General features: G+C 41.7%; 1 protein-coding gene across 1 annotated transcript in view; it reads left to right on the top strand.

The window, feature by feature from the left end:
* Positions 1–2,125: 2,125 nt before the first annotated feature.
* bace2 (beta-secretase 2) overlaps positions 2,126–13,231 on the top strand; it is a 13,752-nt gene continuing 2,646 nt past the window's right edge. Inside the window, exons 1-6 of the mRNA XM_017420004.3 lie at positions 2,126–2,697; positions 9,154–9,242; positions 9,534–9,750; positions 11,545–11,676; positions 12,237–12,371; positions 13,004–13,105. Coding sequence (XP_017275493.1) covers positions 2,401–2,697; positions 9,154–9,242; positions 9,534–9,750; positions 11,545–11,676; positions 12,237–12,371; positions 13,004–13,105 — 972 coding nt within the window. The 5' untranslated portion in view covers positions 2,126–2,400. The remainder of the gene's footprint in view (positions 2,698–9,153; positions 9,243–9,533; positions 9,751–11,544; positions 11,677–12,236; positions 12,372–13,003; positions 13,106–13,231) is intronic.

Genomic DNA, 13,231 nt, shown 5'->3' with positions numbered 1-13,231 from the left:
ATGTTGGAAGAGATGAAAGTCATAAAACCACTTCACAAAAATGACAATGTGTAAAATCGACTTATCGGGATGGCTCTTATTGACTCAAATGTTTTTTTGTTTTATGAACAATAGTTTGAATAAATTATTCCACAAATTTGAAGCAGCCACAGTAAATCCTGATCGCTCTGACCTTTGTGTTCTTGGTTTAGTATGATGATGTAAAGGTTCGTCCTGTTATGAAGAAACCAGATGGTAAAAAGCCTTAAAAGTCAATAATAAGGACATTAACTCTGGTGTTTTACATTCATGTTTTAATATTGACGAGCATATTGCTTTTTGAATCTGATGAAGATTACAGACAACTGCTCTACACCCAAACAGAAGAAGTTTGGTTTCTTTTGCAAAGTTTAAAAAAAGCAGAACTTTTTGTTGCTTTATCTCAGGGGAAAAGATCGAGATGTACTTTGGTGAAATGAAAAAGACAAAAAATGTTTGACAACTGAGATATTCTTTTCTAAGAGCTATCAAAAGTGACACCAAAAAATCTAGAAACACTTAAGGAAAAAAATCACTGTGGCGCTGACGCTTCAAATTCTCACTTTGGTTAACGTCTTCAGTTTATTCTTTAACTTTAGGTTAGGGTTTGTGATAGAAACAATGCAGAGTTCGGCCATTACGTCATAAACATAAAAGCAGGAAGTAAAAAAAACTTCAACTCACATCGCAGAGTGTTCATTTTAAAATTTATTACACAGCTTTTGAACATTACAACTCAATCATGCAGCAGGAATAAAATGGGAAATGTATAAAGCTGTACAGGCTTCATCAGTCAAACTGGACTTCATAACTTCTCAAAAACACAAATATGAGGAAATGCTGAAGGAAATGAGAAATAAAATGACAGCAAAACTATTATTAAACATGTCCTATGGTATTCTCAGCTTGAAATATTAATATTAAAATGAATTAATATCAATAGATTAATTGTGTTCAATAACGAGGGTGATTTTCTATAATTGCTCTGCAGTTCATACACATTTTGTGATGTAAATAGAGTCCAGCTGTGTGTAATTTAATGTCAGTGTAAATACAGCTGTTCTGTAAAGGCCTCAAAGGTCAGAACAAGGAACACAACAGGCAGGTCAAGGATAAGGTTGTTGGGAAGTTTAAAGCAGGGTTTGGCCATAATAGGTCCCATTTGCAGTTTGCCACAAGCCATGTAGGGACACAGCAAACATGTGGAGAAAACTGCTCTGCCCGGATGAGAACAAAATTCAGCTTTCTTGGCTAAATGCAAAACACTATATGTGGTGGAAAACTAATGATGGACACACCATCTCCACTGTGAGACATGGTGGTGGCAGCATCATGGTGTGGGAATGCTTTCTTCAGTAGGGAGACAGTTTCAGAAGGCTTGGAATTGGAGTGGAGGTTCACCTTCCAGCAGGACACCGAGAGAAGGTTACTCACACAAACTAATGCAGTTTGTGCTGCACGTTTTGTCAATAGGCCGTGGTTTACTCTTTAAAGTCAGGGATTAAAAAGTGCATCATTTGCATAATTTTCCCAAGACTGAAAACACCTAACCAAACTGAGATGGGCTTGTGCAAATATTTGCTTATTTATTTAAAAGGCCAGCAAAGGCTGAGGGAAAAGATTAGAAAGGTCGATTTGCACTGTGAATCCATAAATGTGTCAAGAATACAACGAAACAACACTTTAAAAAAAGTCGACACACTCTTCCAAACGTCATGAGTTTACATGAATCCAAGCTGTGGTGGAAGCCGATGACACGCACAGTTTGGATAATCTTTAATCTTTATTAAACTTTCACCAGGCGTAGAAGTGGCGGAAGTAAAGCCGTTGACATTACGACCAACGGTTTCGTAACGGTGCCTTCAAAATAAAAGCCTCGTAAAGTTGCTTGAGGTTGAAAACAAACCTGCTGCCGTTTAAATGTGAAGAAAAGCGGCCTAAACTTTGTACATACTAAATAATATTGTTATTAACAAGAAAGAAACTCCCTTTCAACGACCCTGACCGTTACTTTGGCGTTCAATATTCCATTTGTAGCCAGGCTTGGAGCGCGTTTCTGTTTTACTTTGAAGGTGAAAACCGAAAGGCACTGCCGTCTGCGTTCGACGAGCTTAACGCGGTTGGAGGTGTGGATGGAGCAGAAATATGTTGGAGAAGTTACAGTCCGCGGACAAGTTTTTACTGTCAGTCACACTCTGTTGCCATGAGAGGGCTTTCTGCGGTTTCTTCGTGACGGGGGACACGGGGGCGTTTCTATCATGGCGACCGCAGCGCTACTGGCGTTTCCATGACGGTCAACTTTAAAACTTGAGGAGAAAAGTTTGAGCAAACGAGTTTCCTTCGACGGTCGTTCCCGGTGCCAAATTAACGTCGTCGCTCGCCATGACGCGTTTCGCTCGTTTTCCAGTCTGGGCATTTGCTTTTAGTGTGTACTTCGGCGTGTCGACGTGCTACTTTTCGATACCGCTGAGAATATACCCGGGGAAGTTCAACGTATCCAGGGAGCGGGGAGGTTTGACTCCTCTGCGGCTCGGCGCGGTGAAGTCGGATGGAGACGGCCTCTCCTTGGCCTCTGATCCAGCTGGTACCGTCAGCTTTCTGGACATGGTCGACAACCTGCAAGGGGACTCTGGAAGAGGCTACTACATAGAAATGTCCCTGGGTACACCTGGCCAAAAGGTACGGCCCGTTCACCCAGTTTGTGTGTGAGGGTGTGTATGTGTGCGGAGGGATCTGTGTCATTTGCACAGGTGGTTTCTGACATTTGTTGTTGTAATATACCTCTTTTATTTAAATTATTTATTTGTTGACTTGTGCTTTGCTTTGAAGTCATTTAATTTCACGTGTTTCTTTGGTCATTGTTGGCAGTTTGCTGGGTCTTGGACCAGCTGACTGTCCGTCCATCATGTGATGCATTGCTATGTGTGTGTGTGTGAGTGAATAGACATATTAATGCTGATCCATATTTTCTACAGTCTCTTACACCCCAGCAAAGATGTATGTGGCCAAGTGAAATGCCAGATGGATGTCAAAATGAACGTGGAGGTCAAACCAATCCGTTCCCTCACTGTAAGCCGAGCTGCAACTCTAAATTTTTAGGAAAACTGTGAGGAAACAGGGCAAATTTTCCATTGAAGTTTCACTGAATTTGGAGCGTTGCTGTTATCGCTCCTATTTTTTTTTCTGTGTGCATGGCTAGCAAAAAGTGTATTCTCGGCCACGCACATTATTTCACTGCCCACGTCCAACCAGCATCAGCAGCCGCCCCTACATTACGCCTGGTGTCAAAACCCAGCTTTATAATGAATGAAATCTAAACCGAGACGGGTTTGAGGCGACTCTGCGACTATTTTGAGAGAAAATGTGTTGTGGAAATTTCTTGTTCACTTTCGAAATTGGAGCGCCAAGGAGATGTGAACCCCCGGCAAGTGATGTTTGCCTGCTAGTCGCCAACATTCACAGTCCTGTGTAATACTGCCTTAACAGACATCATTCTGTTGGAGGAAACGGGGACAGATTATTGTTCGGGTTCAGTAACTTCAGTAACACAAGCTGTGTTTCCACTTTATGATCCTTTTGAAATAAACTGACAGTCATGTTAATTCTTTGAATTCGCCCATTTCTAGACTTCGACAACTTAAACTCAAATTCTCCACATTACTGCCCATCCCGTTCAGATTGGGTCTTCTGCTGGTTGGCACATTTCTTTCAAAAATAAAAAGCTTTAAAGGCGACGTGTTAAATCTGTCACATAAACCCCTAGCTCAAGTCGTTACCGCTGTATTTTATTTTATTTAAGTCACTTTATTTACTGATCCAGTAGCTATGACAAAATAATACTTGTCTGTTTTAAGAAAAGTACAAATATATTAGAAATGTTTAAAAACCCCTAAATTACATGCATTAACAGGAGGACATCGCAAGCCTTTCTAGGCATACGACAATCCTGTTGAACGGTTCAGTTTGAGAAAATCCTAATGGTGTTTTAAAAAAAACAATACCATCTAACCCAATTTAAATATTCTTAAAGACAAAATTAATCTTGCATTGTAACCTGGCAGCAGAGAACAGGGGGAGAAGAGAAGAAAAGCCTGTTAGTTTGGGGGTTTTTTATCTTAAAGCCCACCGATTTTAGTTTCTGATGAACTGAAATCAGTGGTTTGCTTTCATGGGCCATCGGTGGAGGATGGTTCGATAGCCGAGGGCCGCTGCAGCTGCCTTCAGAGCCCTGGGCTCTGTAGGTAGACTAAACTTCCCATTCACATGCACTCACATGATGCTGTGTGTGAGGACCAGTGTTTCTTTCCAGGCAGCTGACTGGGATTACGAGGCTCCCAGGGAACAAGGAGCAGCCTCCGGAGTTGTTAAAAAAAAAATGCGCTGGCGCTGGTTGTGTGCACATTTGCTTTGTTCTTTTCTTTTGGTTTCATAGAAGTATTAATCTACTGTTGTCATTTTTTTTATTATCAATTTTTAATGCAAAGACTAACAAGATCTTATTAATGATTAAGGAGGACTAAATGCGGATGAGTTGGAACTAAGAATACATGAGGCCTTGAGGGTAGCAGCGATTTACCGTTGTGCTGTAAGTAGGTGGGTTTGAAGCGGAGCTTAAACCAAAGGTGAATTATCTCGTTAGTAAATTGACCTCTCGCCCTCAGGCCTGTTAAGTTAAACAGATAAGAGCTTTCAGGACTCCTGGGTGGTGCAGGTTTAGTTTCTCCGGCTCATAAAGGCTGATCAGTGGCTGTCGCTGAGGCAAAAAAAAAAAACAGTCGCCAAAATGTGCTCAACCTGTTTCCCAATGAAGCACCTCTGTTTGAAATGGTTTGCAAAAGAAGGAACATCCAAAGTTTTAATAAAAGTCGAGAAGGTGATTCATTCACAGCGACCTTTCACGCCTGCAGAGCTTCTGCGGGGCGCACAGAGACCAAATGTGGGGCAATCATGAGGCACAGGTGTAACTATGGGCAGTCAGCAGATGGATGAAAAGCAATAGATTCACTGTATTGTCATGTGAGTCTTTCACAAGTCATCCTTAGAGGATACAGTAATTCAAACAATCACTTTCCTCGTACGTCAAGTAAAATGAAACGGGAATCAAGAAATGTTCCCGTTTCACTCTCTGGTTAAGATGTTGCATGACTGAATCGACAGAAGCATTTATTTGATTCATCACCATGAAAACATCCCAGTTTATAAGTTTAAAAAAAACAAAATGTATTTGTGAATACAACAGTCTATATTAGGTCTATCTGCGTATTTCATGTAAGACATGAAGTCTTTTTTTATTTGCCATATCATAGCAAGATCTTCGTACATCAGGAGATTTGTTTTAAATGCTCAAAGAGTTTGAAAATAGTGCAAAAATGTTGCCATGTTTTATTTGAACGGTGATCACTTAAAGTCAGACTACACAAGCGTTGCTTTGTATGAAGGGCTTCAAGCGAGTGTAGAGGTGTGGCGTTCACAATCGAGCCGGATCTTTTGAACTGCTCTTTAAAACGAACAAAGGAAACTCAGTCACAGACAGTAAAGAGCTGTTCAGATGCAGACACACACACACACACACACACTCTCTTCTCCTTTGCTATTCCACTGAGACGAAGAGCAAGGAGGAGGAGCGCAGCAGTTGTTGCGATTGGTGTACATGCGCTCAGGGGAGCGGGAGGGGGGAGGAGGGGCGGGGGGTGCACGCTTGACAAGTCACGTAGTATGACCTTAAGTTGTATGTAGTGAGGGTGTGCCATACTACGCCGCTGGCAGCATCACGTGACTAACCATTTAAAAAAGACTGGCTCATTTGAACATCTCTTCAAAAAAAGGACAGTTCTGTGACATCCGGATCCCGTCAAAGAGCCGTAAATCCTGTCTCTAAGCCAATGGCTTATTTGCTGTTTTTGTCTCTGGTTAGGTTTTAAAAAGATAGAGTTAGAAAAGGTTAAACTTCAACTATTAATACGGAAGTCCAGTCTTGTAAATGAACACAAACTAACAATGGGTCAATGATTAAAAAAATACACAAGCGTGACATAATACAACAAGAAAACATAATGGGGAGTTCTTAAAGTAGTAAAATATTATTCTAATCAAACCGAATTATATGTGACCTAACTCCACAGGTTAAATGTTTCTATCCGTGCAAGCAAGCAGCATTATTATAGAGAGGTCGCTTAAGGTCTGGTTGAAAGAATGCTATCATTTTTCTTCTGGAAACTTTCTTTTCTGAACTAATGGATATCACCATAAAACCTCCTCATGTTGTTGCTCTCATTAAGGATAGTTTTTTTTTTTTAAATCTTTAGTCTTATAAAAGGTTATTGTTGAATATTTTATGAATTGTTTAAATATTTACTGAAATCAATATAAATTTCCAGTTGACAAACACTCTGTTTTGCGCAGGTTACGTAGGTCAGAACGAAGGCAAAACCAATCCCTATCTCGGTGGAAGTTGCAAAACAAAATGCAAAAGGTGCCTCAGCTATTGACTTGAGTTAAACCAACAGTAAAAACACAGATTTTTGTGTGAAATAGATGCCATAGATCAGTTCTATTTAGTGACCCAGTAATCCAGGCAGCACTACAGCAGCCTAACCCAGTTCAGCCCTATAATGTCTACATCTGTACCTGTGTGCTTCCTGCTGGTTTGAGAACATGTTTGAGATCCGGATCAGGTGACCTTCTCTCTACACAGAGTAGAGAAACTAAAGAAAGAACAAATAATACTTTGAGAAAATTGTGTTGCTGTGTTTTTTTGTTTTTTTTTTGCCATCGTCGTTGGTGTCTCTAATGGAGTTATAATTGTAAAGGAGTGATCGACAAGAGGACCCCCGCATCAAAAATCATCACACTACACACGCTATAATGACTTGGGAATGGATCGAATTATAATTTAAAAAAAACCAAAACATTTCTGCCACCTTCTAATGTTCCTCCTCTGACATATTGGCCGTTACACTTCTGTTCTCTGGGCATAATTACGGGGAACCCATTACATCCGTTATTCACGCCAGCAGAGCTCAATCCACTTTGCTTCAAATTGGTTATGTGTTGCCAAAATGTCTCGTTAATTCAATACTATTGGGTCATACTCTCAATATTGTTCTAAGTAAATCATGATGTGATTACAGGGCCGGGGTGTTGAATGAGGCACTATTCAAATCAGCCTCTAATCACTGCGTTTGTTAACATGTGGCCCAGCCAAGCCGAGGTGCCGGCTGGGGAGCCTCACATCTGCTAATTGGTACAAACAGGTAGCAGATGCGCAGCGCCACCGTGGAGCCGCTGCCAATTAGACAGCGAGCGCCAAGTCAGGGGGAGGGAGGGACTTGCCCGGGGGCTCTGGAGCTGAGCTTAGGGAGAGCAGAAGAAAGGTTTGCGGTACGGGCACAAGGAAATGCCCTTTGCTGGCCTGTCTCATTCTTTACAACAAGACTCTGGTGGTTTCCTGTCTGACCCTTTCGGTTTGTTCAGGCCGTGCGTGAGTGGGCCGCTGCCGTCTGCAAGGTTTTAGATGGCACGGTGACAGTGACGGGACCAGAGCCAGCCTGCTAAGGGAGGAACTGATAAGCCAACAGGGCCTTTCCGTAGCTGGAATAATAAGTTAATAACACATGGATGATTGTTACGTCGTGCCTCCATGGCGATTAAATGCACATTTAAAGGGATGGTTCAGATTTTTTTGAAGTGGGGTTCTGTGAAAAGGTTATGAATGAATGAGGGTCTTAGCTGATGTAGATGGCTCTTTGAGTGACCTCAGTTTGGAGAAATGGGTTAATTCTGACAGGATTGACAAGCAGACTAGTCTGAGCTGGGTCAAGACCAAAGTGAACCCTATAAGCTAATTAAAGACCTCGCATTCCTTGAAGGAACGCATATCGCCCACCGCCTTTCATGTTAGAGTTTTAAACTAAGATTATCTTACGTTGAGAAATGTTATATTGTGGCCATTTTGGTTAAACCTTGATCAAAACATATGCAAGATCCCACACACGTGTGACTTGAATGACTCTCAGCTACCAATTTGAGCTCAATGTCTGTAAAATTTTTCGAGTTAGAGGCATTTTTGCTGAGTTTGATTAGCTGTGGCAGCCATACTGCATTGGGTTGACTTCAACAGTTAATTAGTTGTAGCTGTAATTCTAATGATTACTCTCTGAGAGTTCCATTAAAGTCTGTCCACTGGTTCATGAGATATTTTGCTAACAGGCACACAGAAAGTCAGGTAAAAACAGTACCGCTTGCCTCTTGGCGATGGGCAATAAACGGTGTGATGTTAGGTACAAGGAAGTACTACTGAAACTCTTAGTTTCTGACCAGTTTTTGATTGTGTGGAAAACATGAGGAAGTAATATTTTGAATGGTTTGTGTTCCTGTCATACTTGGGGAAAAAAATGTTTCTGACTGCTTAACAATGACAGCAAAGGCTGATTGTTTTTGTTGGCTGCTGACTATGGGGATCGGATCAGCGGCTCATGTGATCTCATTAGAGATCAACTGTAGAAATGTCTCTGATGTGGAGCAGTCAGGTGGCTGTGTGGAGCATTAGGTTTATGACCCCCCCCCTCTTCTTCTTCCTCTCCCCGTCACGCTAAGGAACGCTTTCTAGTGGCCGTTATTGTGGCCTCTGCTCAGTGGTGGAGGTGACAGAAGTCCGCTGGTTAATTAGTTCCTGCTCACTGATTTGATGCCTGCAAGACAAAATTATCTCAGCTGCCGTTCGCTGGTCCCCATGTGACACGTACCCAAACAACTGGCTGGGTCACACAGTCATGTCAGTTGCTCGAGGCTGTCATGTTCGTCTCACAGATCACACATTAGAGAGCAATTATGTCAGAGTTGGCGTGTAGTAGTCTTTACTCGACCGCATGGCTCCTACAGCGGTCTGTGTGATCGAGGAGTCGGTGGAAATGAGTGGTTTGCCCTTTATTTCCCACCCGATGCTACGTTTCATGCTCACATTTCGTGCATTATAAGAAGCATCGGCTCTGTAATATATTAAAAGTTGTTTCCGCCTCCGCTGACGTTTTTTTTTTTGTTTCTGAGTTGTTTTAAGTTAGGGTGGGTAACATACTTGTAATGGTTGGTATAACAAACTCTTCCTTGTGTGTGTGTGTGTGTTTGTTGTTTTTCCAGCTGAACATCCTGGTGGATACGGGCAGCAGTAACTTCGCAGTGGCAGCAGCTCCACACCCATTCATTACTCACTATTTCAACACTGAGCTGTGAGTAGCTTCAACACTTTGCGGGGCAGAAGCCACACGTTCTTGACATTTGCTCGACAACATCAAGTCCCACGGTTGTTTATGTCTTGAAGTTCACCTTACGGTTGAAATGTTTTAAAAATGTTCACAAAAAAAAGGTCTCAGAGTTTAAGCTTATAAATGAGTTCCACAGTTGCTTTTTAACTCAGGCTTTTTATTTGTCTTCTTTTTCTCTTGTGATAATTTACCTCTGTTGGGCTTTTCATTCGTGCACCGCTGTTCTCATACTTCAGCTTCCTCTTCTGTGTTTAGGTCCAGTACCTACCAGTCAGTCGGTCGATCTGTAGCTGTCAGGTACACCCAAGGCAACTGGGAAGGAGAGCTGGGTGTTGACCAAGTCTCCATCCCTAAGGGTCCAAACGGGACCATCAGGATCAACATCGCTGCCATCTTGTCATCTGACGGCTTCTTCCTTCCTGGGATCAACTGGCAGGGCATCCTGGGACTGGCATATCCTTTGCTGGCACGGGTGAGACAAAGGAACCAAAACTTGAAACCAAGAGATGCCCCTGTTTTAGTTTTGTGAGCCGTTACAGATTTCCTTTTTGTTGTTGTTGTTTTGTTTTAGGACACCTCTGACCTGTTGATACTGAGTTTGTCTGTTTCCAATTTCTATAATGAACAGAATACTAAATCTATATTTTATTTCTGATGAAATAGAATATTCTTATTATATTACAGTAACTAGAGTCACTAAGGTTCAGTTTGCTGAGGAGGACCTTTTAAAGTGTCCGTTATTAAAGATTAAATTGCTGAGGGACTGACTGACGGGTTTTACCTAACAGTGAAGCTCAAGATGGCGTCAGCCACCGTTTGGCTGCAGGAAAACCAGATTTTTATTATCTGTACAGTAGGAGGCAATCATTAACAAAGTTAAAAAGCAAATACACATTACATTACTTAGACAGAGATAAATAAATCCCCCTCCAATACTAATATTTTATTTAGCATCTTCACTTTTGAACTATTTAGAAATGACAAAAAATAACGCCCAGTAGGAGATTGTGCCATGAGTAAATTTTTATTATTTTGTGTGCACAAGTCATTAGCTCTGTCCATTAGTACAAGGGCCTGTAGAGCATCTTTTTGTTTGAAGAAAGAGATTTTAAGGATGTGTCACAAATATGATTAGGAGACATTGCGGCACTGATTTCCCCTCCGTCAGTCTGGTGTGTTTTTTGATGTGCGTGTTGAAAATAGCGTTTCTGGCTCATTGTGCCTGAATGTTCATCTGAGCAGAAACAGAGCATTCAGCAAAACTCCAGTTGTGTTTCGTGAGCTTTGGGATTGAGCCTCTGAATCCCTAAATTATGATTTTTATCTTTTTTATGTTGTGCGCAAAAGCTAATCATCCTGAGCGCACAAGAAATTATTCTAAGTACACAAGATTATTTTTATTTCTTCCTTGTGAGACATTTAGGACCGTTCTATATGTGTATGTGTGACACAGTCATAAAGCAAGGTGTTTACCTGAATGTTAATTTCTTTAACATAATAATTTAGTCCTAATGGGGACTAGAGTAATGTCAGCAGGGACCAAGGCAATAAATGAATTGTCCCTGAGGATCAAAAGGCAGGAACCAAGGAGCAGATCTGCTCACACTGACCACTTTGTGTTGTTGGTGTCTCCCGAGAGAGCCGCACAGACACGAGCAGCTTTCTGGAAAAAAAAAAAAAACAAAAGAGATGATGTTGTTCAGTCGTTTTCATGCTCGCATCGATTACTTCAAGACCAAACTTTGATTTGTTTAAGCTATCTTATGACATCAAAATCTGGGAATTTTTTTTTTTTTTTTTCCAAATTAAACAAAAAAAAAAGTCAAATAATCAAAAGACTGATTGAAATTGTAAGTGTCAGTAATCATTATTGAGTCTGCAGCAGATGTCTTTGCATGTCTGACATATTTGAAATGGGATCCAGTGGGTTTTAACATAAATAACTGAGAAAAAATAAACATCTGTCCAGCTCCTTACACTATAGCAAGTCTACTATATCCATTTTTTTCTACAAAAAATGCTTTTTGCTTTTGACACTTTTTTTCCTCCTAGAGAATATTTTAGAGTTCATCTCAGTTTTTTTGTAAAATCGACATAGAAATTGCTGTGGTGTGTTTCAGGGCATGTACTTGATGTTGCTGTTTGTTTGTCTTTATGCTGTGGTAACGAGGGAAGTAAAGCAGTCACACATCCTAACAGCTGGAAGCCCAGTGTTGAACTAAATGGATGGAAATGACTGAATGTGCGTGTCCCGTTTTTCTGTCAGCCCGACTCCACCGTGGAGCCCTTCTTCAACTCGGTGGTGAAGCAGCTGGGCATCGCCAACATGTTCTCCCTCCAGATGTGCGGCGCTGGCCTGTCGACCAGCAGCACCGCCGATCCTCCTGCCGGCAGCCTGGTGAGTGAGCGGGACAGCTACAGAGAAGGTTGATTCATGAGCAGCTCATGAAAGGTTTTCTTTCCAAATTTGGCCACTTTTTTTTTTTCTTTAAATGTTGTGAAGTATTTTGAAGCGTCGTGTTTGTAAGACTGGAATATTTGTTCAGCACCAGTTCACCACTAAAATGTTCACCGGGTTCTTCTCATATGGTGGTGATCAAAACCTTGCGATCCCACTAAGTAGCCCTGTGCCTTTTTTTTTTTTTTAAACATAATCGCCGCTATCTTCCCTGTCAGTGTGCTTCTCCTTTGGAAGCCCAGTCTGGTTAGAGAGGAGCTAATTAAACTAAGATAGTATCCTGCTGAGAGCAGATCTGTCACTGCTGTGTGGACGACCTTGGCGCCTCCATCATGTGACCCAGTGATGCAGACAGATGGATTAGATGGCAGGGTGCTTGTGTGTATTTATGTACTGTGATCTGCCAGAATGTGAGCAGATGGATAAACCTTTGCTACAGTAAATTATGTTGTTTTCTCTCCCTCTCCCTCTCCCTCTCCCTCTCTCTCTTCCTTGTGTAGATAATGGGAGGAGCTGAACTGACTCTGTATCGGGGGCCAGTGTGGTACACCCCAATAGTAGAGGAGTGGTACTACCAAGTGGAGGTGCTGAAGCTGGAGGTTGGAGACCAGAATCTGAATCTGGACTGTAGAGAGGTAAACATTAAACCCTGCACGGCCACTTTGACTATCTCAACCTCACCCCAACAATCAGTGATCACCCTTAAATCCTAGTGACATCTATGTGCTTTCAGTTTCTATGCACCATCAATCTGGAACAAACTCCCAGAAAACAGCCGAAACACTGAATTCCTTTAAATCAAGGCTGAAAACTCACTTGTTTAGAGCTGCCTTTGATTAATAGTCCACAAACAGATTCAGGTGAAAAGCTGCTTTGAACAAAATACCTTATTACATATTGACCATCTCCTTATGATTATCAAGTGTATCTGCTGATTGATGACCTACTGTGTGATGTTTTTGATGATTGTAATGATTTTACTGATGTTTTTATGATGTAAAGCACTTTGAATGCCTTGCTGCTGAAATGTGCTATACAAATAACACAAATAAATTTTTACTTACTTACTTATGTTTATGTATGAAATACTTAGACAAAGCTGGTTGGACTACAGGAGTCCAACTGTTATGTGTACACATAAATGTACCCAAGTCTGACTCGCTGTATCATTTGTCTGCTTGTTTTGTTTGTTCAGCGTATTAGAGTGTGGTGAACTAAAAAAAAAAAAAAATACAACCCACAGTTCTTCACTTTCTCTGTCTTTCAGTATAACGCAGATAAAGCCATAGTTGACAGTGGGACGACGCTGCTGAGACTTCCTGTCAGTGTCTTCAGTGCGGTGGTGGAAGCCATCGCGCGCAGCTCTCTGGTACGCAGCCTTCTCTCCGCAGACGATGATGAAACGTGTTGTCAGAGCAAAGAGAGGCAGGGAACGGCGCGCGCTCGCCGCTCAAGGACGTAGTAGCTTCAGGTGGAAGGAGTCTGAGGGGTGGGG

The sequence above is a fragment of the Kryptolebias marmoratus genome, linkage group LG2 (genome assembly GCF_001649575.2).
Source record: "Kryptolebias marmoratus isolate JLee-2015 linkage group LG2, ASM164957v2, whole genome shotgun sequence".
In the NCBI taxonomy this organism is placed as follows: domain Eukaryota; kingdom Metazoa; phylum Chordata; class Actinopteri; order Cyprinodontiformes; family Rivulidae; genus Kryptolebias; species Kryptolebias marmoratus.
The sequence above is the reverse complement of the archived record's forward strand: the minus strand, read 5'-3'. Positions and strand labels throughout refer to the sequence as shown.